Source organism: Elephas maximus, chromosome 2 (assembly GCF_024166365.1).
Source record: "Elephas maximus indicus isolate mEleMax1 chromosome 2, mEleMax1 primary haplotype, whole genome shotgun sequence".
Taxonomy (NCBI): domain Eukaryota; kingdom Metazoa; phylum Chordata; class Mammalia; order Proboscidea; family Elephantidae; genus Elephas; species Elephas maximus.
Window position 1 is genome coordinate 49962570 of NC_064820.1, and position 26954 is coordinate 49989523.

The 26954-nt window shown below is 36.4% G+C and overlaps 1 protein-coding gene across 3 annotated transcripts in view; it reads right to left on the reverse strand.

Annotated features, from left to right (window-relative positions):
- Window positions 1-259: 259 nt before the first annotated feature.
- The window catches only part of PAIP1 (poly(A) binding protein interacting protein 1), a 36671-nt gene continuing 9976 nt past the window's right edge, over window positions 260-26954 (reverse strand). For 2 of the 3 annotated variants that reach the window (XM_049863378.1, XM_049863368.1), the window contains exons 3-11: window positions 25471-25656; window positions 21865-21977; window positions 17983-18094; window positions 16576-16701; window positions 13087-13193; window positions 12469-12586; window positions 11651-11705; window positions 3650-3743; window positions 263-1481 (exon numbers count right to left, since the gene is read on the reverse strand). In XM_049863378.1, coding sequence (XP_049719335.1) covers window positions 1388-1481; window positions 3650-3743; window positions 11651-11705; window positions 12469-12586; window positions 13087-13193; window positions 16576-16701; window positions 17983-18094; window positions 21865-21977; window positions 25471-25656 — 1005 coding nt within the window. In that variant the 3' untranslated portion in view covers window positions 263-1387. Of the gene's footprint in view, window positions 1482-3649; window positions 3744-11650; window positions 11706-12468; window positions 12587-13086; window positions 13194-16575; window positions 16702-17982; window positions 18095-21864; window positions 21978-25470; window positions 25657-26954 lie in introns of all 3 variants that reach the window. The other variant, XM_049863363.1, reaches the window with a different exon arrangement.

Sequence of the window (26954 nt, forward strand, 5' to 3'; positions counted from 1 at the left end):
CCCCAACAACCTACATACTTCCCTATTACAAAAGGGAATCTAGGGGTTTTAATGTTTTATATTTACTACTTTTTCCATATAGACTTATTTGTTGTTGAACTGAACTCTTATTTAATAGACATTGAATAGAATGTCTTCTAGTATGGTTTCTCCAATTTGAGACCTCCAGGTAATTTTATTGTGTGTCATTGTAAAAATGTTCAACAGTAAATTCTTTAAAATATCAGGGTACTACTCCAAACACTCAGAGGAAACAAAGCTATTTAAATTTTATTTTCAAAGTCTAATTTTTAATTCAGACTGGACAAACAAGCAGAAAAGTAAGAAAGCTAACTGTATTAGCATACACAGATGTACCAAATGTAGAACAGTGGATTGTTAACAGAACTATTTACATGCATATTTACAAGCAGTCCTTTTTTTTACATAAGTTTTACTTTTAGTTAGTTGGAAAAAGATTTTTGACATTAGGTAAAAACTACTTAAATAGGGCAGGGGTGGTACCACATTATAGTAAAAGTATTAGAAAAGTGATCCTCAAGGTGTATCAATTATAAAGCAGATGAAAACTTGAGTGACAAAGATCTAGTAAAATTCTCTAGTAAAAAAGTCAATGCAACTCATGCTACAAAATAAAAATGAGAAAGCCTTATAAATAAAGCAGAATCATGTTTTAGGCCTTAGGGTAATGAAGTTAGTCAAGTGAAAAAAATTATAAAGGCATAAAAGTAACTGAAAGAACAATTCTAGAATTGGATAAATCCTCAGTGAAGTCTTGGTTGTTTTGTTGGGAGTTCTAAGTCTGTCTTTCTTTTAATAACATTTTTAAAGCCCTTTGTATCAAATAGTGCCTGCAAATGTAACAACAGTATCTCAATAAGTAACATAAGTTGTTAATGTCATAGTCCAAGACTTTAGTGCTAAAGATTTTCATGATTGTGATTCTATTTGAAATCTCACTGAGACACTAAATATCAAACTCAAATGAAAGCTCTAATACTCATATCTAAAAAAGGATGCTACATTTTTGCAGTCATACATATTTCCAGGCTAAGACTTGTTCCCCAAGAAAAGTAGGATTTAAAGGATAAGCTTCTAACCACCTAGCAAAATTTACTGTCAACATTTCATTTATTTCAAAATTGATTTTATTGCAGCCAAAACAGTGGAATTAACTGTACATAATAAACTATTATATATATATACACATTTTAAGTTATAGGGAATAAAGTTTATTTTGGCAGATAGTGTTAAAATTAAAGTTGCATACATTAATAACATAACTCAACATCCTTAATTTGGTATAAGTGTGACGCATTTTCTTGCTTTCCTGGGTTCTGCTAAATCATCATACCTAAACTGCTTTAGAAAACTGATAGGCTGAAATTTACTGTTTTCGCTTACGCTCTGATTCTAAACAAAACTTTTCATAAGCTTCTTCTATTTCTGGGTCCATCTCATCATCAATATCATCCAGGTATCTGTAAAAGATGCAAAGATAAGTTTAATGTTGTTCAATTCAGAAAATGTCAAAGATGCTAAGCCATGAAAAAAATGTATGTGATAACTTCTCTAGAATGAGTTAGAACGCAAAGGACTAGCTATTTAAAAGTTATATAAGTGTTAATCCTCGGACAACAAAATGCTTAATCAAAAAAGTTAAATTTTACAACTGGATTCTGAGTCCCTTGTGTTTGAAGTCAAGATTCTGCTATACTTTTTTAGATGTATGTATTAAATTCTATCACCTAATCTAAAAGTTAAATCAAAGGTCAAGATTGATAATTTTATAAATTTACCTATCAATAAATATACTAAAATTAAAACAATTTCAGATGTGCCATTTACTTCTAATGATGCATTATTATTTTAATGTCTACTTAAAATCAGAAATCAAACTAGGTTATTCCTGCAATGACAATTTGGTCACATCCCATTTAACTGAAATTACATTTTCATAACAAGAAGCTACTTTTGAGATCACCTATCCCAGGTTTTTTTCAACTACTAGGTAGTTTAAAAATAGTCGAAAGCAAGGCTTTTTAGGGTTAAGAGTATGTGTGTAGGGGAGGGGGGTGGTACATTTAAAGTGCCAATCAAGGGTTTAATGTATACTTCTTACTGAATTCCCATAACCATCTTAGAAAGATGGGTACTACTATCATCTTCACTTTAGAGCTGAAGAAAATGAGAGACTTTTGGGAGGTTAAATAACATAATACCTGTGTAAGTACGTGGTAAATCCAGAAAACAACTCTAAATCTTTCACCTCTTCTACACTTATCCCCGTAACATGATGCTGTTATAAACCTTCCACCAATACCCTCTGCGCCTACAAGTGTGACAAAACTATCCTGTCAATCGCTGACGGGTCTTTTTCCTTCTGTCCTTCCCCCTTTTCTAGTACAAGGAAATATGTTGAAATAGCCATGAGTTCATTAGGGCAAAAGAATATGATGATTATCCAGCACAACTTTAGAAGATAACATGAAGTTCATGCCAAGAACTTTACTTCCAGTAATACACCCAGCAGGGCTGAACCTTCCTACTCCTGCCTGGGTCCTTATTTCCCTGTATTTAAAAAAAATTATTTATTTAAAAAATAAACTAGCATATAAAAAGTAATTTACTAGATCTCAAATTAAATAATAATTAAATATTACTAGATACAGAATAGAAGTGGTTCACTTTTAAAAAAACAAAAGAAAAACCGTACAACACACATGAAAAATGGGATATAAAAAAAAACTGAAACCACATATTTATTCTCCTCCTATTTAGGAAGAAAACATAAATAGCTTGCCCAAATTCATGCATTTGTTAACAGAGCTGGGACCAAACCTCAGAAGTATTTGGTCCTTCTGTAGCAAAATATAGTACCATCTGACGGTGAGTGAGTACTATATTAAAAGTTTCTTTTAGAATGGTAGGTAAAGAAATTGAGAGATGAGAGCAGGAATGTAACTCACATCGTCCTATCAGTCCAAACATTTTTACACAGTAAGTAATCTGTATCTTTTTTAATTTTAATTTATCCTTAACAGCTAAAATTTGAGCATTTTACTATGGGCCAGAAGGCTGCTCCAAGTGTTTTTTTATGTATTTTCATTTAGTTCTCATAAAATGTCAGTTGTTAATGTCACACTATTCTCATTTTACAGATTGAGAAACAGGCATAGAACTTGCCCAAGATCTTACGGTAAATTTAGAGCTACTTAGTTATAATGATAAGATTTAAAAAAAAAACAAAATTTAAGTGTATATATATATATAAATTATGAACTATATATATATATAAATTTTCAGAATCTTAGTTTCCTATGTGAGTTTTCTAATGAGTTTCTGAAAATTTATGATAAATAAGTACCCACCATGTATACCACTGGAAGCCCTGGTGGCGTAGTGGTAAACATTAAGTCTGCTAACCAATAGGTCGGCAGTTTGAATCCACAAGCCACTCTTTGGAAACCCTATATGGCAGCTCTGCTCTGTCCTATAGGATTGCTGAGTCAGAATCGACTCTGTATACCACCATGAAATCAAAATGCACATTCTCTCCCATCACCTACTTTTTTCTAATCTAAACTCCATCTACAAACTGCGGGCAGAGAAATTTCACAAAGAAAGTTAGTAGCTACAGATAACTTACGGATCACCAGCTCCTGATAAATCTGTTCCATTTTCTTCATAATCTGGAAAAAAGTCTTCTCTTTCAAGTAACTCTTGGTATTTCTCTTGGTAATCTGTAAAATGATAAATTACAATGTTCAGAAAAAAAATTACATGAAATGCCCAGTTATCCCTCAAAATTCTCATTTTTATATTGACTTTCATTTAAGTAGATCCAATGTTTAATAGCAGTAAACCCTCAATTACGTATGCAATAAATAGCTTTACAAAATTTAAATTTTAATTGGCTTGCTCTTGCCCCTCCTGCATACTCATGTATCTTAAAATAAGTATATGTAACATTCTTCTAAGTGTAAATTGGAAGGAAAAACCACCGTGAATATACCAGAATACATTTCACAGCCAGTATGAACGCTGTTTACATTCTCTACTGCTGCTTTCCACCAGACTAAAAACTGACCATATGGCTTGTTGAGAAGAGCATGCCTTTCCTTACTCTTGCTTTTCCTTCCTGAAGGAAGGATTTTAATCAAACGCTCCTGGCTCCCAGGTCCCCCCTTACTCCTAAAAAGAACTATCTGGTTAGCAGGTTAACAGCCAATGGTTCATGGTTCTTAGATGAGGCTAATCAAAGGTTCTGAGCACAGAGATTTCTTCTTCTTCCTTCCCCTTAGAGAAAGCTGAAAGACAGCCAACCTGGTAGATGTTTCAGCTCTGCCAGACCCAAACTTTCCCAAGGCTGAGCTCTTCCAAGGTAATATGGGTGATCTAGATCTCTATTTGCCAAATGTCTTGGCAGAGAAGGGTCCCATTTATTGAGTCCCTTTTAACATCAGCATGTCTCAGGAAGTTCTTACCTCTGAATAATAAAGTAGATCAGTTTATATTAAAACTAGCTATCACAGAAATTAACTTGTTATGAACAGCGGCCATCTCAAATTTTGAAAGGATAATTACTTTACACTAGGTAAAGATCATGTTTTCCAAGACTATCAGTCTCTATAAAACTACAGCTGCAACTTAAAGGGTTGTTGACATTTTGACTTCGAATTCTGACAAATCTTCCTGCTACAAACACAAGATACTAGGTAAGACATTCTTTTAAATACATGAACATCAAATACTAGAGGACAGAGACAGAGAACTAAAAATCATATATATAATTACTGAAACTGCTGCAGCTGGGAGGCTAGAACTGTGGTCTCTGTAACCAAGGGGCTTGGATTTTAAAAGTCATGGAAGGTCAGAAAGCCAGGCTGCCTTTGGCCCAAGTAAAACAGGAATCTGGAATTCAGACCCCAATCTTAGCTCACCCTACACAAACCCAGAATCCTCAAATGGCTAATGTCTCACATAAGGGGTGGACCAGGAAAAGCAAAAACAAAAACAACTCAGTGGCAAAGGGAGATTGCAAAAAAAAAACTGATATACTTGGGAACAGAGACGGAAGCACTCTGGAAAAATTGGCTCTCCAGAGAATTTGTAATGATGGGCCTGCACCTCAAATTTCTACTACCCGCGTAAAAGACCTCTATGACAAGAAAATAAAAACTTGTCCCAAGCTAGTGATGCTCCTGTGGCTCCTGGCAGAAGCAAACATAAAATCCACTTCGGGCAGATGTTCCTACAGTTCAACACAAGGGCCTTCGCGAAGAGCAACAGATGGTGAAAACACTGAAGCATGCATAAAAGGCCGTCAGGTCTGTAATGCATCCCTTGGGTGGGGCAGATTATGTGTATGGAGAGAGCACAAACAATAAAGCAAATGAAGTAAACTGTTAACAAAAGGTACATCTGGGGAAAGGGTAGATGGATGTTCTTTGTACCATTTTTTATTTTTGTAACTTTTCTGCAAATTTGAAATCATTTCTAAATAAAAGTTTAAAAGACAGCTAAAGGTGAGCTCCCCCCAAAAAATCATGACATAAGGAAACAATTTCCCATGTGTGATAATCAGAAATAACAGCAGAGTTAGAATTAAAAGACAGGTAATAAAACAAAAATAAACAGGTTCAGAAAGATGAGAAAAGGGACTTGAAAATTTAAGAACAAATACGTTGAGCAAAATGCAGATTTGAAAGTCAAATTGCATTTCTACAAACAAAATAGTCACTAGAATTACACAGGATAAACAGCAGATAAGACACAGGTGAAGAAGAAACAACAAAGACGAATCAAGGTGAAGAATACGGGAAGAGGGAAGATTTGTTTATTCATTTGTTTATTGGGGGGAGATTTGTTGTACTAGATAGAGCAAAATATACAGTAAGGTAACAATTAAAAGGGTGGCACTGGTGTAGAGAGATGAAATAAAGAAAGATACACATACCTACATATAGGAATAAAATACGCAAGTTTATATAGGAGTCACTTGGTACACGAGTAAGCATTATAACTAAGAGAAGATGACTAGTTGCTGAGATAACAGGCTGTGGAAAATATATTCAATTCCTATTATAATCCATCCATAAGAATTAGCCGGATGAATAAAAGACCTACATATGAAAAGCAACAAAGTAAGATTTTTAGAAGAAAGCACAATTTTGATACTGTTAAGGAAGATTTCTTGAACAAATCACAGAAAGAACAAATGAGACTGATACATTTTGCTTACATTAAAACTCAAAGTTTACCAAAGAGGACATTCAAATGGCCACCAAACACAGGAAAAGATGCTCAATGTCCTCAACCAAAAACCAAACCCAGTGCTGTCGAGTCAATTCCGACTCATAGCGACCCTATACGACAGAGTAGAACTGCCCCACAGAGTTTCCAACTGGCAGATTTGAACTGCTGACCTTTTGGTTAGCAGCCGTAGCACTTAACCACTACGCCACCAGGGTTTCCCTCAATGTCATTAGCCATGAAAAAAAAAAAACCCAAATCGAAACTCATTGCCATCAAGTCAATTAGACTCGTAGCAACCCTGCACTACCAGCGCTCCAAAAACCAATCACTAGCCACCAAGGAGATGCAAATCAAAGCAACAATAAGATACCATTTCAATCCCAGTAGGAGGACTATGACAAAAAAAAAAATGAAAATAACAAATGGCACGGATGTGGGGAAACTGGAACCCTTATCCACTGCTGGTGGGAATGTGAAATGGTACAGCCGTTGTGGAAAATAGTGTGGCAGTTCTTCAAAAACTAAAAATACAACCACCATGTGACCCAGCAATTCCACTCCTAGGTATATACCCATAAGACCTGAGAGAGACTCAAACAGAAACTTGTACACCCAGTGTTCATTGCAGCACTATGCACAATAGCCAAAAGGTGGAAACAACCTAAATGCCCACTAACAGATGAATGGATAAACAAAATGTGGTACGTACATACAATGGAATACTGCTCAGCCAGTAAGAAAAATGAAGTCTTGATACATGCTACAGCATGGATGGAGCTTGAAGACATTACGCTGAGCAAAATAAGTTAGTCACAAAAGGACAAATATTGTATGACCTCACTTACATAAAAAGACAACAGTCAAATGTACAGAGACCAAATTTTCTTACTGGTTACCAGGTGTGGGCGTTATTGCTTATGGTGTACTGAGTTTCAGTTTACAGTGACAGAAAAACCGCATTGATTAAAGTTGCACAGCCAATTAGTGTTCATTGCTGTAAGTTGAACACCTGTAAAAAGTTGAATTGGTGAAAGCTGTGTGACAAATATATTTACAACAATGACAAAAAAGTAGCTGCTGAGGCTGCTTATGTACAACATGGGATTTGGTTCCGCAGTTGGAAGTTTAAGGTGATGGTTTCATGGGACATCCCAGTTATTCAGTGCTTCTTGTTCTACCTCCTAGTTTCCTGTGTATAAGCCTGGGGTCTTAAAAGCTTCCAAGCAGCCACACATGGCACAACAACAATTGTTCCCTATTTGCCTGGAGCAACAGGGGAAAAAGAAGAGTCATGAATAGGAGGAGGAAATGAAATGTGTGGCTGGCTAATTGCCTCCACGAACAACTGCCTCCCTTACTACGAGACCAGGAGAACTGGGTGGTGCTCAGCTACTACTACTGAACATTTTTATCAAAGATTCTATAGAAGAATGCTAACCAAAAGGGGGAAATTGTAGAACAGAATTTCAGGTTCTCATGGAATCCAAACTTTCTGGAGACATAAAAGGCTAAATGAATCCCTGAAACTACTGCACTGTGATAATCTTTAAACCTGAAACCAAAAATATCCCCTGAAGTCTTCTTAAAACCAAACAATAGTTTAGCTTAACTAGTAAAGAATGTCTGCCTTGACGAAACAAGACCCATACCACACACCATGCACGAAAACTCAAAATGGATCAAAGACCTAAATATAAAATCTAAAACAATAAAGATCATGGAAGAAAAAATAGGGACAATGCTGAGAGCCCTAATACATGGCAGAAATAGAATATAAAACATTATTAACAAAGCACAAACACCAGAAGAGTAACAGATAACTGGGAGCTCCTAAAAATCAAACACTTATGCTCAGCAAAAGACTTCATCAAAAGAATAAAAAGACAATCTACAGACTGGGAAAAAATTTTTGGCTACGACAAATCCAATCAGGGTCTAAGCTCTAAAACCTACAAGATACTACAAAACCTCAACAACAAAGATAAATAACCCAATTAAAAAATGGGAAGGATATGAATAGACATTTCACTAAAGACATTCAGGTGCCTAACAGATACATGAGGAAGTGCTCAGGATCATTAGCCATTAGAGAAATGCCAATCAAAACTACAATGAGATACCATCTCACTCCAACAAGGCTAGCATTAATCCAAAAAAAAAAACAAAAAAACACAAAATAATAAATGTTGGAGAGGTTGTGGAGAGACTAGAACACTTATACACTGTGGGTGGGAATGTAAAATGGTACAACCATTTTGGAAATCTATTTGGCGCTTCCTTAAAAACCTAGGAACAGAACTACCATACAATCCAGCAATCCCACTCCTTGGAATATATCCTAGAGAAATAAGAGCACTCACAAGAATAGATATATACACATCTGTGTTCAGTGCAGCACTATTCACAATAGCAAAAAGAAGGAAAAAACCTAAGTGCCCATCAACGGACAAATGGATAAAAAAATTATGGTATATTCACACAATGGAACACTACGCAACAATAAAGAAAACGATGAATCCGTGAAACAGCTCATAATATGTATAAACCTGGAAGGCATGCTGAGTGAAATTAGTTGCAAAAGGACAAATATTGTATGAGACCACTATTACAAGAACTCAAGAAAAGGTTTAAACACAGAAGAAAACATTCTTTGATGGTTATGAGGGTGGGGAGGGAAGGAGCGAGGCAGGGAAGGAGAGAAGTATTCACTAACTAGATAGTAGACAAAAATTACCTTAGGTGAAGTCAGCACAACTGGACTAAACCAAAAGCTAAGAAGTTCCCTGAATACAACCAAACACTCTGAGGGACGGAGTCTGGGGACCAGAGTCTCAGGGTACATCTAGGTCGACTGCCATAACAAAGTTTATTAAGAAAATGTTCTGCATCCCACTTTGGAGAGTGGCATCTGAGGTTTTAAAAGCTAATAAGCAGCCATATATGATGCATTAATTGGTCCCAACCCACCTGGAGCAAAGCAGAATGAAGAACACCAAAGACACAAGGAAAATATTAGCCCAAGAGACAGAAAGGTCCACATAAATCAGAGACTTCATCAGCCTGAGACCAGAAAAACTAGACGGTGCCCGGCTACCACCAATGACCATCCTGACAGGGAACACAACAGAGTCCCTGATGGAGCAGGAGAAAAGTGAGGAGCAGAACTCAAATTCTAGTAAAAAGACTAGACTTAACGGTCTGACAAGACTGGAGGGACCCCAGGAGACATGGCCCCTGGACTCTCTGTTAGCCCAGAACTGAAACCATTCCCAAAGCCAACTCTTCAGACAAAGATTGGACTGGACTATAAGACATAAAATGATACTTGTGAAGAGTATGCTTCTTAGATCAAGCAGATACATGAGACTAGATGGGCAGCTCCTGTTTGGAGACAAGATGAGAAGGCAGAAAGGGACAGAAGCTGACTGAATGGACACGGAAAATCCGGGGTGGAAAGCAGGAGTGTGCTGTCACATGATAGGGAGAGTAACTTTGGTCACATAACAATGTGTGTATAAATTTTTATATGAGAAACTAACTTGAACTATAAACTTTCACTTAAAACAATAAAAAAATTATATATATATAAAAAAAGAACATCTCCCTTGAGTATTATACTCTTTTAAGATCTATCTATATGGGATCAAACTGACAACAGCAACTTGAAGAATTAGACAGGAAACTTAGGGGGCAGTGAGTTTATGTTAAAGGGAGAGGAACAACTCAGAAAAAGGAGGGTGAAAATGGTTGCACAACTCAAAGAATATAAGCAATGTCACTGAATTCTACATGTAGAAACTCTTGGTGTTACGTTCTGCAGTGTATATTCTCAACAGCAATAAAAATAAAGCATTAAAAAAAAAACTCAAAGTTTCTATATGAGACACCATAAACAAAATGGAAAGACAATCACATGCCAGAAGATAACTGAAATCCTTGGCTAAGGATCAATTTCGAAAATATCTAAGGAATTACAAATGAATAAGAAAGTCAAATGACCTAATAAAAAAATGGACAGAGTATAAACTGACAATTAAAGAAATCAAATGGCCGTTAAAAACATGAAAGAAACTGTATCCTGAGTTGTCCCTGTTACTTCCAAGTTGATCCTGATCCTGAGTTGTAACCTGTTACTTTCCTAATAAACCCCATAATCATTGGAGGGTGGGGGGTGGAGAGAAACTCAATATCACTAGTAGTCTGGAAAATAAAAACTAAAATAACAGCAAGATACAATATCATATAATCAAACTAACAAAAATAAGTCTGGTAACAACAAGTGTTGTCAGGGATACAGAGCAGGAAAACTTGCGTACTGCTAGTGGGAAAAGTTAAGTGGTGTAACTCCCCTGGAAAGCAATTTAGCAACACTTAGTGGAGCTGAAGATGCACATAACCTATAACTTAATTCTGTGTCCTCGCCCTAAAGAAACTTCTGCATGTACACAAGGCCTACGTAATAAAGATGTCTGTAATAAAAAACACATGTGAACCACCATCTACCCAAAAGTAAGGGGATCATAAACTGGTTTACTGAGTGGATTATTATTTGGCATTTAAAATGAGCGAACTAAAGCCACACACATCAACATGGATAGTACCGAAAATATGTAATATTGAAAAAAACAAGTTAGACAAAAGACACTGTTTTAATCTTGATAGTGAAAAGATAGATCAGTTAGTATTTTCTTCTATTTTTAAAATGTGTCATAATTCAAAACTGAAAGTTTAGCAGACCTCCTGCTCCTGCCTCTTTTAGTATTAGAAGCACAGGATAGTCAGTGCCTGTTGTTCCGAGGAAACGAATGGGAAAATCAGACGATAAACTGGTTGTAGTTTGTACCTAACGGCATTTAAAACTAAATGAAGAAAATTTCTCTTTCCCTCACATTGCAGTCCTATCCACCACAATTAAAGTGATCTTTCAATAAATGGTCCTTTTTGGATGAGGAACTGAGCAGAGATTAGATTTTAGTTATCTTTGGCCCACTAGCTATAATTTTTAGTATCTACAGGTATCAACCCATATAATGAAAGTTGCTGACTATACAAAGATCTAAAACCATCTTTCCCTTCCATTCTAACCACTCAAAAGTTAATTAACAGACAAGATACTACAGGAAATATAAAAATGGTTCCATTTCACTGATTCTTCCAATCCTTCACTGTCAAAGTAGACTGACTATATATACCAAGTCTGACTTTCCATTTGAAATGGTTCAAACGGTCCCTGTAAAGAATATTCTGTATAAGGCAAACTTTTACCCTGTATTTTAGAATGATGTGAACACTTCCAAAAGTCATGATTTTGTGCTACTGAGGATATGATTTATTGTTTTCTGTCATTTACTACCTTACAAAAAGATGGGGAAAAATTTGTGAGACAACATACCTGGATCAGCTGCAGTAAAAGGAACACCATCAGATGTATAAAATGTTGGTTCATTCTAGGATGAATCAAAGTGATAAAAATATGTAATCATTTCAGAATTGATTTTTTAAAAGCACATTAATTAATGAAGCATGGTGGATGTCAATTGTCTGTACCTAATAATTCAAGAACAAGTTAAAAAAAAAAAAAAAGTAACTTCCTAGCAGCCATTTTTATTTCACTGGAACAACAACAACAAAAAAATTACAGCTTTCAAATGTCTATTATCTCAAGTTCTTGTGGACCTAAAGGCCTGCTGTCTGTCACACTCATGGTGAATTGTTCTGTTGTACACTGTGACTTAGTGTCAGCCCATTTTTAGCACTCTTTTTTTTTTTTTTTAAAGAATTCCTGTGATCTGGGTCACAGCAGCATTCCTCTGTAGTTGCTTTGTTTGGTCACGCCAGGAGCTTCAGGGAATCGTTAGCCTGGTAATCACTTCTACTTTACCTTCCTAAAACATGAAAAGATGCAGGGCCCTGGTTATGAATTCTCTAGAAAAATTTATTCCTGGCACGCCTATGCTCACTTGAGTCCAAGCCTTATCATCACCCTTGCCATCGGATGGCTCTTCCTTTAGTCCACCCTACTCACTGGAGGGTTCCAGGTCTTTTCTCCTCATCATTTACCTGGTCTGCTGGCTGCCATATGACCGTAAGCCAGTGAAAAGAGTTATCAGGCATTAAATTCTCAGAACAGCTTTATGTAATTCATCTAGAAATTTCCAAAACTGATTTCAAGCAACAAGCAAAACTTAAGATGTAAACACTGGCACCTACCATAAAATAGTTAGGATCATTTTCAGGTGTTGCTTCTCTGTATGTAGAGGTTGCATGGACTCTACCCCAGTTACTTGACCGGAGTTCTACAAGCTTCAGGAGCATCTGTTTCACATCTCTGCAGACAAAAGTCAAAATGGAGTTAAAATGTATCCACCGTTAAGTGCTGTCAGGCTCTAAAATACCTCAAAGACTCTTAAAACTTTACTTAAAATTTAACATATATATCCAATGCCTTGATTTTCATATTTTCTATAATGTCATAAATCTATGGTAACAGCCTTGAAATTTTTCTATGTAATTGTAAACTACATGGTCCTTAAACAGTGGCTATCCTTCAACATTTTATATCTTACTGTACTTACCTGTTGAACAAGCCTGAATTAATGGACTGATGTTACAACTTACTCAGAAAAATCTTATTTTTTTCAATTTATAAACATACCTGAACACAAATGGCTAGTGAACAGAAGCCACAGGTAAAATATACCTTGAAAGAAAATATTTCTGTAGATCCATATAATATTTTAATTACTCTGATGAAGTACAGCAGATTAAAAAAACCAGAGGAAAAAGAATTTGAGATTTAGTGGCTATCTACATCATTTCTTTTCCCACCTGCTGCAATTTGCATCTAGGACAACATTTTCAATTCTCTGAATAATTTCTTCCATATCAGTCTTTCCTTTTTCCTTCCAGGCATCTTCCAAAACTGACCCTGTCAACTTAAAAAGGCAAGTGTTAGTAAAGCAGGAATTCAAGAGTACAGAAGTTCTAAGTAAGATATTAGCAGCAGTTCAAGCATTCTTTGAATGAGATGAATTTAGGAAGTCAGAAGGGATATTCCCAACTACATTCCACCATTTAATATTTCAACACCTTTATACCTTCTATGATTTTCTTGACAAAGAGAAACAAATAAAAAGAACTATAGCAGAACTTTAATCATGGATTTGATAACTTGTCAATTATGTTATATTTCCTGCAAGACTAAGATAGGCTGTAAATTTTAAGCATCATTTTTTATATCCCCCTCCCGTACCTCCAGTAACATCTTGCCAAAATTAAAATCCTTGTGAATCCAAACATGCTCAGCTTTGTCACTTGGAGAAAAACAAAAGAAAGTATTTGCCGCCAATGATAAAATTCAAGCCTTCAAAGAAAAATTGGTTTTGGAAAACTTTATCTACCACTGTGAGCTTGACAGTTTTCCCAATACTGAAGACTCTTCTGACAAGATTAGTGAAATTAATAATGTGATTTTTTTTTAACTGTACTTTAGATGAAGGTTTACAGAACTAGTTTCTCATTAAAGACTCAGTACACATATCATTTTATGACATTAGTTAACAACCCCACGACATGCCAACACTCTCCGTTCTCAACCTTGGGTTCCCTATTACCAGCTTTCCTGTACCCTCCTGCCTTCTAGTCCTTGCCCCAGGGCTGGTATGCCCCTTTAGTCTCATTTTGTTTTATGGGCCTGTTCAATCTTTGGCTGAAGGGTGAACCTCACGAGTGACTTCATTACTGAGCTGAAAGGGTGTCCAGGGGCCATACTCTCAGTGTTTCTCCAGTCTCTGTCAGGCTAGCAGTCTGGTCTTTCTGAGTTAGAATTTTGTTCTACATTTTTCTCCAGCACTGTCCGGGACCTTCTATTGTGATCTCTGTCAGAGGAGTCAGTGGTGGTAGCCAGGCACCATCTACTTGTACTGGATTCAGTCTCGTGGAGGCTGTGGTAGATGTGGTCCATTAGTCCTTTGGACTAATCTTTCCCTTGTATCTTTAGTTTTCTTCATTCTTCCTTGCTCCCGAAGGGGTGAGACCAGTGGAGTATCCTAGATGGCTGCTCACAGGCTTTTAAGACCCCAGACCCTACTCACCGAAGTAGAATGTAGAACATTTTCTTTATAAACGATGTTATGCCAATTGAGTTAGATGTTCCCCAAGGCCATGGTCCCCACAGTCCTCAGCCCAGCAACTGGGTCCCTCAGGGTGTTTGGATGTGTCTATGGAGCTTCCATGACCAATGATGTGATTTCTGATATTGTATAATAAAATGTGTCAACATTTCAAAGATCTACATAATTTGATGGATCAGTATTTTCCAAATGATCAGTGCAAGAGGTTACAAAATAATGCATAGGTAATAGATTCATTTAAAGGGCAAGACAGGCCAAAGAATTTTAAAGTAACAAAATATGACAAGTTTACTAATATGGTTTTAGATTCTACACTGTAACTACTAACCTTTTAGAAACTGCTATTTGAGTTTTGGTGTGGTATCAAAGAAGACTACCCACAAGTATCTGAAAAGGTTATTAAAATATTCCTCCCTTTTCCAACTACAAATCTGTATGAAGCCAGATTTTCTTCACCTATTCAACCAAAATGATGTATTGCAATACTGCAAAAGCAGACATAAGAAATGACCTATTAAGCCAGGCATTAAAGAGGTTTATGAAATGTAAAATAATGCAACTCTTCTCATTAAATTTTTTTGTTTTGGGAGGCAGTTATTTTTCATAATGTAATTTTTTTTTAGATTACTGAATTTTTAAAATGTCTCAGTTTTAATTTCAAACACAGTAAATATATATATATTTTTAACTGTGCTTTAGATGAAGGTTTACAGGGCAAATTAGTTTCTCATTAAACAATATATATTATTTTGTGACACTGGTTGCCAACCCCACGACCTGTCAACTCTCCCCTTCTTGACCTTGGATTCCTCCCATTACCAGCTGTACCCTCCTGCCTTCTAATCCTTGCCCCTGGGTTGGTGTGCCCATTTAGTCTTGTTTTCTTTTACGGGGCCTGTCTAATCTCTGGCCAAAGGGTGAATCTCAGAAGTGACTACAGTACCAACTTAAAAGGACGTCTGGGGGCTGTACTCTCATGGTTTCTCCAGTCTCTGTCAGACCAACAAGCCTGATCTTTTTTTGTGAGCTAGAATTTTATCCTGCATTTTTCTCCAGCTTGGTCCGGTACCCTCTATTGTGATCTCTGCCAGAGCAGTCAGTGGTGGTAGCCGGGCACCATCTAGTTGTGCTGGACTCAGTCTGGTGGAGGCTGTGGTAGTTGCGGTCCATTAGTCCTTTGGACAAATCTTTCCCTGTGTCTTTAGTTTTCTTCATTTTCCCTTGATCCAGATGGGGTAGGATCAAACACAGTCAACATCAATAGATGAAACCCACATAAATAAAAGGTCTTTGGGATCCTCAATTTAAGAGGGTAAAGGTGTCCTGACACCAAAAAGTTTGGGAAACTCTGTCCTTAGCCAAAGTACAACCATTAGGCCTAAAATTTTAAAAAGGCAGATTTAACTACATACAGACTTAAGAGCTGTAGGGTAAGAGATATCAATACTAAAAAGTTAAAAAGGTCAAACAACAGATGAGAAGTAGAAATACGCAATAAGTAACAAATACAAAAGTTTTGAATTAAACAACAAAAACCATCAAGAAAAAAAAAAAGTTAAGAATGTAAAGCAGGTAATAAACACTCTGGCTCAGCCTTTGGGAGGGCCATTTGGCATCGCTTATCAATTTGAAGTACACATGCTTGCTGACCCACCCAATACATGCATAGTGATTTAATCTAAAGAGATATCTGCACATACAAAGATATGATGAAAGATTACTAACAGTGCTGCAGAGGCTAAACAGAAAATAACCCAAATGTTCACTGACAGACGAAATAAACAATGCACATGTGTAAAATGGAATACTAAGCAGCTACTAAAGGAACAAGGAGATCTGTGCACATATTGCCATGGGAAGATCTATTGTTAAGTGGGAAAAAAGAAAGCTGTTTAACAGAAGAAGATAGCATAAGAGCACACACACAGACATGGGAAGGGGAGGGTGGGCGTGGGCAAAGGACTTCCATTTCTTACTTTACCTTTTGTTTTTTATATTAAACAATAAGTATACAGTTTCTCCAATACATAAAAACTTAAAAGCAGTCAAAATAAAATGTCAATATTTAAAATAATAATTTTATCTTTAATTCATTTGTGTACTATACGTGCTTTTCTTCTTCCTCTGTATTATACATTAAAGTGTAAAACAGTTAAATCTTAAGGATAAAAAAAGTAAAACCTACTTTCAGTAATTTTACTGCACAAATTAAGTTGTCATCCACAGGGTTGGAAAAGAGGGCATTCAGCAATTCCCGAAGACCAACCTGAAGAATATCTGCTCTTGTAAGCTGTCCATTTGTTCCCTTGATCTTTGGGGACAAAAGAAAATTAAAAGCAATCATGCCAAAATATAATACAGATACATAAATGGTCTAACAATGTGTGGCAAAATAAGCATTTCAGTTAAAAGTACAAAAATCATAGGAACAGAGTCCGGTATTTTCACAGAATTAGCTAGAATTACTTTACATGTACTTTACACTTCTAGTAAAACTATTAACTACAAGTAAGATTTAATTTTCATTTATCATAAATACCATAGTCAGGATAATTTAAGCCCACTTTAAAGCTATTGCTTCAAAAAATATTCTCTAGTCAATTAAGCTACTAACACCTTTGGTAGCATCTTATTCATACTTCTTATAGCATTTAAACATACTCTATTTTGCATTAGAGTGGTATACGTATCTATCTCTCCCAGAGGAATTTTAGGTCCAGAAGCCACGTATCTTTATATTCCTACAGACCTAGCATCATTACTTCCACATAGGAAATACTCAGTAGCATTCTTAAAATGACTTATCATTTGAGGAACATTTTAATTTAGATTGGTCTTATTTTGGCTTATATAAAATTTAGACTGAAAAAGAGTAAGGCGTGAGCTTTTAAAAAAAATTAAGTCCACTGGTGGTAAAAAAAAAAAAAAAACAAAGGGATAGTAAATTAGCCTTTGGATTGGATAAAAACCTTACATGCACTGAGATGCACACTTGATAGTGGACTCAAGTGTCTTTTCAGTGGTGTTTATGATATTAATTCTTCAAATCAGGGTTTAAGAAGGTATAAACCTCTATCTGGATTCACCAGTCATTAAAAAAAAGTTTTCACGGCAATGTTCAGCACTTACGTTGCCTACTAGCAAGCTTACACTCAAGCATAACACCAATTTACAAACATGCTCAGCTGTACACCTTGTATAAGTGCATTTTATGTGGAAGATTAATACATAAAATAGGGCAAAGAAGAACTGTTCTGCATGAATTAGGGTGAAAAGTTAAACTCTATTGTCTCTCCTCTTCTTGTTCTGTAGAGTCAGTTGCTTTGGGCCTCCATTTTGAAGTCAACATACTAATTATACTAATCATTTATGATGCAAAGGCTCAAAAAGGTATTTTGAAAACTTAAACATTCCATTAGCATACAGGCATGATCATAGGTAGGTGCTAAGTCACTAGTTCCTTTCTCTCCCATTACCCCTCTCCCATTTCACTCTTAATATGGCAACAGGGAAATGTGAACACAAACTGCTTATTGAAATCAATTTATGTCCTCAGCCCTTGTCAGGATTTAACAAAAATATTTCTCCTCACCTCCAGGTTAAGATAAAGTTCTCCCAGGAAGAGTACAAATGCATGAAATCGTTTTCGAGTTGCTTCATCACCTTTTGCAGCTTCATCTCTAGCTTCATATTCAGTCCGACATCTAATAAAGACACACTTTTTATAACCTCACATTGCTTAGTTTTTTAAATAGTCAAACAAGATGACCATTTGTTCATTTGGTTGTCCGGACACAATACAGAGGCAGGCACAATGCCCCAATGCCCTGACCTAGAATAAAGAAAATGTGTTCCTGTCTCTTACACAGACCAGAATATATGTTATTTTTTAGTACTAAAACTCCTAGTTTTATGAAACTGATAGGAGTAGCTGAAAGTGAAACTATCAGATCAGGTTTATAAAATGTTTAAGACACATAATTTTACGAGGTTTGTAACATATTGGCATCAAAAAGAAAAAAAAAAGTCTCACCTTATTTATTGTTCTATAGGTTTTTTTGTTAAGAAAGCACTGTGTTTTTACTCATTTTGGCAATGTAACATTGTCTACTCTTTCTGAATATAAGAACTTTGAAAAAGACCTTTAAAATAGATATACATGGCCTCCAACTAAGCTGAAAATAAAATGAATTCTTTTTAGACTCAACTCCATTATCTTCATAATTTCCATTATACAAATCAGAGACATATTATAGCAGGGAAAAAATTTCCTAATTGAAGTCACAATATAGAAAGCGGTTCATTTGGTTTCTACTTTCAGTGGAGACAGTGTGGTTTCAAATAACTAGTTTTCCCTTGCTTTATTTTCCCCCGACTTAGCCCATTTGCCTCATACAGACAACAACAACAAAAAATCCTCAGGTCTTACTGATATAGTTCCTACAAGATATTTAAAATAATTACAATAAGCTATGTTACTGCCTGTGTCAGTGACAGTGTCAGCTACTGTTACTAAAATGAATTTTTTAAACGGACTCAAAAGTTTATCATTTTGCTGTTAGTATTTTTCCTCATCCTTATTGATAAGCTGGTAAGAAGACTCTGGGACAGTAATGTGTTTTATAAAACCAATTTTGACAGTTTTCTTTTAAAGGCAAAGGCAGGAGTTCAGGGAGACCAAATGACTTCCATACATGAAGGACCCCATTTAGACTGGCTTTGTAAAAAATTTTTAAAACAAAAAACAAGAAATCACATCTTGTCCAAGATTTTACCTTAGGTCAGTTTTGTGAAACAACCATAAACCCAGTACAGCTTATTGTGCCTATAACGCTAATTCTAATACTTACAAAGGTGTATCTAATACTTACAAAGGTTTATCTTCAAGTCAGATACAGGAAGATATTTGTTATCTCCTTGTACATATTAAATTAGATCCTCAGAAAAAAAGTTGAGATATCTATAAATAGAACACCCTAGTTAATAATGGAAAGGCTCCGTTAATTACTGCCAACTCAGTTATCCAAGCACCTTGTTGGCTGCTCTCCTTTCTCCGCTTGTTCATTTCCAGCTCTGCACAGTAAGCGCTGTGATGAAATGACCTCCTTTTTGTTTTATTCACACTGTTAAACCCGTTGCCAAGTCATACGCTAATGTATGTGCAAAAGTAAATTCCTACCCCTGCACATGGTTTACTGTTTCAGTGAGAAGGAAAACCCCTAAACCTTTTAAGCTAAAGATTTTCAAATGTAGAAGCAATATATGCTTATTTTAGAAGGCTGAAACAGAGAAAATACAAAGAAAAAAGTTCTTATCACTGAACCCAGAGATAGAGGCTGTGAGTTACTTCCTGTTTTTTCAAAGTATGTATATATATTTTTGAAAGAGATACTAGAATTATGCCCTGCTTTTCAGTTGTTAAGGAAGCCTAGTGGTACAGTGGTGAAGCTGTTGGCTGCTATCCAAAAGACCGGTGGTTTGAACCTACCAGTTGCTCTCTGGGTAGTCTGCTTCCTAAAGATTACAGTCTTGGAAACCCTACAGGGCAGCTCTATTCTGTCTTTTAGGGTCACTATGAGTAAGAATCAACTCGATGGCAATGATTTTTTGGTTTCACTTGTTATATCACTGACATCTCCCCATGTTAATATCTTTGCAGAGCTATTGCACTACAGAAGCACAGATGAGGTAAAAAGTGAGAGAACCGGAAAGATGATTTTTGACCATGGCTGCATTTGGGGATAATCACTTGGGGATCTTTGAAAAGCCAGGCCCACATTCCACCTCAGTCCAAAAAAATAAAAACCAAGCCGGTTGCTGACCAGTCAATTTGGGCTTACAGCAACCCTATAGGGCAGAGTAGAACCCACAGGGTTTCCAAGGAGTGCCTGGTAGATTTGAACTGCCAGCCTTTTTGGTTAACAAACACTTAACCACTGCACCACCTCAGTTCAAATACATAAAAATCTGCAAGGTGGGGGCCAGGGTCTGAGCCCTATTTTAAGTCTCTAAGTGGTTCTAAGGCAAGGCACAGGCAGCAGCACCGGGGAATAAGATAAGGAGCCTTTCTGCCATCCGACTTCCTAGAAGTACCCATTTGTATCTCTTTCCAGAAGCTATAACTGCATTTCTTTAATAACAGGTAAGGTTAAGTATCTTTTGATAAGCTTGTAACTTACTTTTCTGAACAGTACCTATTCAGAGCTATTCAAAATATTTATATTGAGATACTAGACTTTTTCTTAGTCATTCCTAAGAGGTCTTTCTTTTTGTATTAAATAAATCAGCTCATTGTCATGTAGTGTAAATTTCCCTACTTTTACTTTATATAAATTTATGCCTCCCTAAAATATTATAATCTACAGCGTCGCTATGAGTCAGAACCGACTTGATGGCACATAGCAGCAGCAGCAACAACATATGTAATTAAGTTTACTAATCTCTTTGTTTTAGGAACCTCTGATTAAAAAGCCTTTACCAACCCAGGATTTTTGTCAATTTCCCTAGTATTAACCACTTCATTTTTATTTAAGTCTTTGTATACTTGGAATTTTGATATAAGAAGACAGGAACTCAGCTTTTGGTTTTTCCCCAAATAATAAGTTGTGCCACTAGCAGAATTTTATATATTTTAAGTACCACCTTCATCAAAAGCTTAATTTTCAAATATCTTTGGGGTCTACTTTTCAATTCTTTATTCTGTCCCACTGCAGTTTAACCACACGAAGGAATACTTCACAACCATTAAGTGTCTTCAAAGAACTAATGGACAAACTACAATATGAAAATTAGTTTTCTCTAAATTAGCTTATGAATTCAATATTATCCCAAAAAGTATCTACAAATACCAGCAAGATTATTTGTGTAATTTCATATGCTGATTCTGAAGTTCATTGGAAAAAAAAGAAGCATGCAAGAATAGCAAAGATTCTACCAAAAAGAAAGGGGGGGAACTAACCATAATAAATATAAATAAATTAGAGCTAAGATAATTTAACAGTAGAATAATAAAACAGGAATAGAACTGGTAATCAATGGAATATAATCAAAGTCCAGAATTAAACCCAAATTTACAAAGGATGCAGTATGATGAAGGTGGCAATTCAAATCTATAGCAAAAGAATGAATTATTCAAAAAAGTGGTAGAGGAGAAAGTGGTTAAACGTGTGGCAAGAAATAAAATTAGATCCTTTCTCAAACCAAAACTATGAAAGTGCTAGAAAATACATAAGTGATCATTTTGAAAATCTTGGGAAAGGGAAGATCTTTCTAAGCACAAAGCCAAAGAGAGAGAACATTATAGGAAAAAACGCTGACATATTTGGCTAGAAACATCTAATGCTATACAAATAAGAATGGTCTACCCTAACCCCCCTGCAACTCTTATAAAACATACCACTTTTAGAGAAAAAGAATAGTTAAATTCTAGCACATTCAGAAGTAATTTCCTTCAATTTTATATATTCAAACTAACCTTTTAAGTAGCAACTGGCGGAAGTTGCCACTCTGTGGGTTAATTGTCAGATGATGAGACAGGTAGTTACACAGGCGAGCTCCCATGTAAGAGAAGTTTGGGATAGACGTGGCCTATCAAAGAGAAAAGTTTTGTGTGACACAGATACATCAAGTTATTAATGCAAACACTTAACAGCCACATTCTCAAGAGAAAAAATCATTTCTGCTCTCCAAACTGACCATATTGTACAGAAAGTCTAATTGTTAAAACATGAGGAAACTAAGTTTAACCTCCCTCCTACTTTACACCAAGAAACACAAGTGCAAAGAAAAAATGTTTAACCAAGTTCTCCCACATTTACGTAGGTACCAGAAACTAGATGATGCCTCTTTATGCTAACCCATTTCCGCACAAAATATGTACATGCACCCACTTGCACAGTGACAATTACGAATGAAGAGAATACTTGCCAAATAGCTGATATATCTCCTGGGCACGAAAGAACAGACTTTGATGCCTACCAGTCTAGAACAAAATTCCCAGGCCTCTTGCTTTGTGACCCTGGGCATCACTAAACTTCCCTGAGTCTCAATTTCTTGATTCTTAAAGATGTGATTAATGTTACCTGGCGCAAGAGACTAACACTTAAAGAACATTCCATAGACACTTGGGGGTAAGGAGGAAATCAAAACAGATTTACTTTTAAAAATGAGACAGTGACAAAGTAGTACTTATCAAAGACTACAGTTCTCAAAGTTTCCCTTTAAGTGCAGTTAAAAAAAAAAAATTAGAGATCATAGTTATTAGGTAAGCTAACACATTTTAAGAGGTTAGGGGACATTGCCAAGGTCACAAAAGTGGTTAACTGAAGAGTCTAGATCTAACAAATAGCCTAGTGCCTCGCACATTCTATGTGGTGTCATTTAATAGCTCTGGTGACCTTAGGCAAGATACTTAACTTCCCTGTGCCTCAGTTTGCTCAGGTATAAAATGGGGATAACAGTATCTCACAACCATTGAGGATTAAATGAGTTAACTACATGTCCAGTGCTTAGCAGTGCCTGGCAGGTAGTAAGTGCTTCATAATTACATTTTTATTTCTTAATTATTTCCTCGTTTTTTTTTTTTAATTATTTCCTCGCTTACAATGGATCCTGTTAAGTTTTTCATCAAGGGAGAAAGACTGGTTTCTCCTGATGCCATGTATGTTTAGCAGGTACCATTAAAACAAACAAAAACTTACTGGAATTGCCTCATTTCCTTTACTTTTTAGATTACCATGCACATGGTTAAAGACTTAAAAAGTTCCATAAGGGTTGATATTAAACAGTTTCCTACTTCCAATTTTACTTTCACTAAACAACCACTTTCAATTCTTCCACTGAAAAAGGTTTTTAGCCTCTGTATCTCCATGCTACACAGTTTTTTCAGCTTAGGTATTATTTCTTATTGATTCTCCACATTGAAAGATGAGCGTTCAGCTTTCATACTGCTTTACTCTATCCAACTCCTTCCAACAATATGGTTATATCATGATTTAATTAGTTTGGTGTGTCCATTTACAGCTGAACCATGTAAAATACTGATTTTTCCTTTCTCCAGTGACATTGTTCTCCCCAGACTTACTCATTTTTTCTACTTTGTTTTTATATATTGTCATGCATCGTTAAACATACACAGTATGTTCTGTGAAACCGGACGTTATGTGATTTTGACATTGTGTGAACACCATGCCAAATTAGGCCCCTGGAGGCTGCCGTCCCACTGCCTAGGGTGGCTTAGAGGGTGAAGTCCACGGAACATCAGGGTATGGAAACGCCCAGGATCCAGGGGAGCCTGGTGTGGTCAGTAGACGTTATGTACAACCGAACCCTCCAGCTTTCCAAAAGGACCAAGCAAGTTTCCTTTTGTGTTGTGTTTGGCCCTGTTCTCTGATTGGGATTTCTGAACTCTACTATAACCTTATGGGACCATGGATGTATATGTGGTTGGACACTACCAGAAGAGACATTATGCAGAGCGTAACCGTACTTTTCGTTGATGTATCCCTAAGCTCACTAATTTGTATATTACTTCTCAATATCTTTAAACATAACAGTTGAGTTCACCTTACCAGAGACTTTCCTGGAACTTCTGACCTATTCCTTTAAGACTGGCTGCTCCAGGACTGCTACATGGCTATTATAACTGTATACCATACACCTCAAAATGCAAAAACTTTAAATATTACAGACTACATATTTAAGAACTGGCTTTGGGACAATCACAGGAATAGTTGTAACTTGTCAGGTTACATTCTGGCTAGCCCAGAAGAACTATAACCATGCAGCCTATTCAAGAACTAAGACCAAACAGAGGAGAAACCAGAAAAGAAACAATAAGCACAGTTCTTCCATTTTCTTATCTCATTACTTTCCAATCCATTTAGATGTAGAAAGTAGGAATCAGGACAAATAGAGCAGTCCTACCTATAAAATCTCAGGCATTTTCTGAAACCTGAGAGTTGGCTAGAATCTTGGGGTCCAGTTAACAATTCAAAACAACTTGGGAAAGTAGCCAAATGAAATACTAGGTAAGATAAAATCAACTCACTGTCAAAAGCACCCTTCCATGTATTTCAAATTTGAGTTACCTTTTTTAGCAATGACTTAAAGAACACTCAGTTTATATGTCTGTTCATCTTCTACCTGTTTTTGGCCAGTCTTGCATACAGTTTGCATTAAAAAAAAAAAAAAAAAAAAAAGTCTTCAAACTCCAGTTTTGTTATACTTTATTTCCCTTATAATAGCATTACTCTATCAATGACCAATATGTTGGCATCAAAACTTTTCACTGTGAAAAAACAATCTAGACTCACATTAGACATTTAAGGTCTCAAGGAATTCAGATGTAAATCCTTGAAAATTTGAAAAGAACATTTTAAAAATAGTCCTCACAGAGGCAATTCCAACTCCTGGGGACCCCATGTGTGTCAGAGTAGAACTGCGCTCTAAAAGGTTTTCAGTGGCTGGTTTTTCAGAAGTAGATCACCAGGCCTTTCTTCTGAGGCACCTCTGGGTGGACTTGAACCTTCGATCTTTTGGCTAACAGCTAAGCATGTTAACTGTTTACACTACCCAGGGACTCCAAAAGAAAGCAAAGACAAGTAGAAATGTTGACACTCAAAGACAAGGTGTTTTGTTGTCTGGCTTTTTAAAAAAAAGACTCATTATGAGGCAAGAAAGTTCTCCGTTGAGTCTTTCCTCTTCTACTCCAATAACGTCACCTAATTCAACACCTAGGAGAAACAAATCTCAGTCTTTTCCGTATACTGTTATTTTAGACCTTATAAGACAAAAGCAAAAAAGAAGGTGTGACATTCATGTAGCCCTCCTCATCAACGCCCGAAGTGCCTCCTAAGTGCCCATGCAAAGCCTTGGCTACAGAGGTGAATGTGCAGTCCAGCCTGGCTTTAGCCCTAGATCCTTAACTATTAGGAATTTCACATAAGAAACATGAAAGTTCCCATGAACCATGGACAATTAACAGGTGTAGAGGCAGAGGAACATACACCTGCCCTCCCTCCAGGAGTAGCCGCCATCCTGGGGCTTCAGGAAAACTATCAGAGGATGGACACGTGCTGACCTGTTGATAGACAAGTTCCACAAGGTCTTGCAAAGCATCATCCGTTGTAACCCAGCTATTCAGGGTCTCTGCAAACTGTTCGATTTCAGTTTCAAAACTGCCAGGCTGCGATGTAAGATGATTCAAAAAGTCCTGAACATATTCTGATAGAGTAGGATAATCCTCACAACCATCCTCATAGGATTCCTATAGTTCAAAAATTGAAAAAAAAAAAAAAAAAAATTAAAAAATTAACCCATTCAACTGCTTAAAACAAACATGAGTGGCTTTAAACTGGAGTATCTCTAGCACAAATGATTTTAAGGATCCTTCACATATAAAATTTGCTATTGTTTTCTTTAATAAAATTAAGTCCACTGAGCTATCCTTCTTCCTTGCCCAACAACCAAAGTGTGATGATGTAACAAAGGGGCTTCATTTAGCTTGGTAGGGAATGGTCTTCTCATCCCTGCCAGATCTATAAGACATCTAAAAAAATAAAGTTTAAACCAGTATTTCACTACAATATCAATATAAAAATTGAATATGATCTATTTATGTATAAGATCTAAAATTTGCCTCAAAATGGGAGTGGAGGGGCTAGAACAGGGAAGTAGAAACAATGGCTACATGTAGCCGTTGAGGCCGTGAAAATCCATTTCACCATTCTCCGTATTCTTGTAGAACCAAAACCAAAACCAAACCCGCTGCGGTCGAGTCGATTCCAACTCATCTTGTAGGTATCTGTCAATTTCTACGTTGAAAAGAAACCTAGTTAAGTCTGTTACCAGTCTGTTAATTCCTAAGGACAGGGATTATATAAACTGCCTGAGTGTCAAAATTTCATCACGGTGTACAGCGGACAGGAGACTTCTCGCTGTTACATCTAGGTTTCAAATCAACCTCAACAGCAGCAGAAGTTTCTAGCTAATATCTCTACCACTGTCACCTTTGGTAGTTCCCACTCTTTAAATTAATGGCAGAAGGCTAAGCAGGGTGGATTTTGCAAACATATAAGACCAGAATACCAACCCTTGCACCTTCAATGCTTGGAATACCAACCAAAGTATTTTAAAATTCACCTAACAGTTACGACCTAATAATACCTATGTTGCTCGATGAAACTTACCCTTCTTCAAAAGAAGACAAAATGAGAAACCATATAAAAGAATGATCACTACTGTATAGAACCATTTGTCAAGGGGGCAAGTGCTGCAGTCAGTGAGTGCACAAAGAAAAATAAATCACACAGAGTCAAAAACACCCTTAGAAAAGCTTCATGTTGGAGAGGCACATACCATCTTAGCAGGCAGACTGACACAGCCAGTCATTCTTCCGATGTTGGTACTGACTGCTATTTCTTCAGCTGACCATGACTTAGAGGCCATGCTGCGTAATTTTTGTGTATCTTTAGTCCCTAAAGACATATTTAACACGACAAGTTGCATGCACCAGGAGAGGCGCTCGGGGAAAAAAGAGCAGCTGCAGAAACAGCAGATTCATGT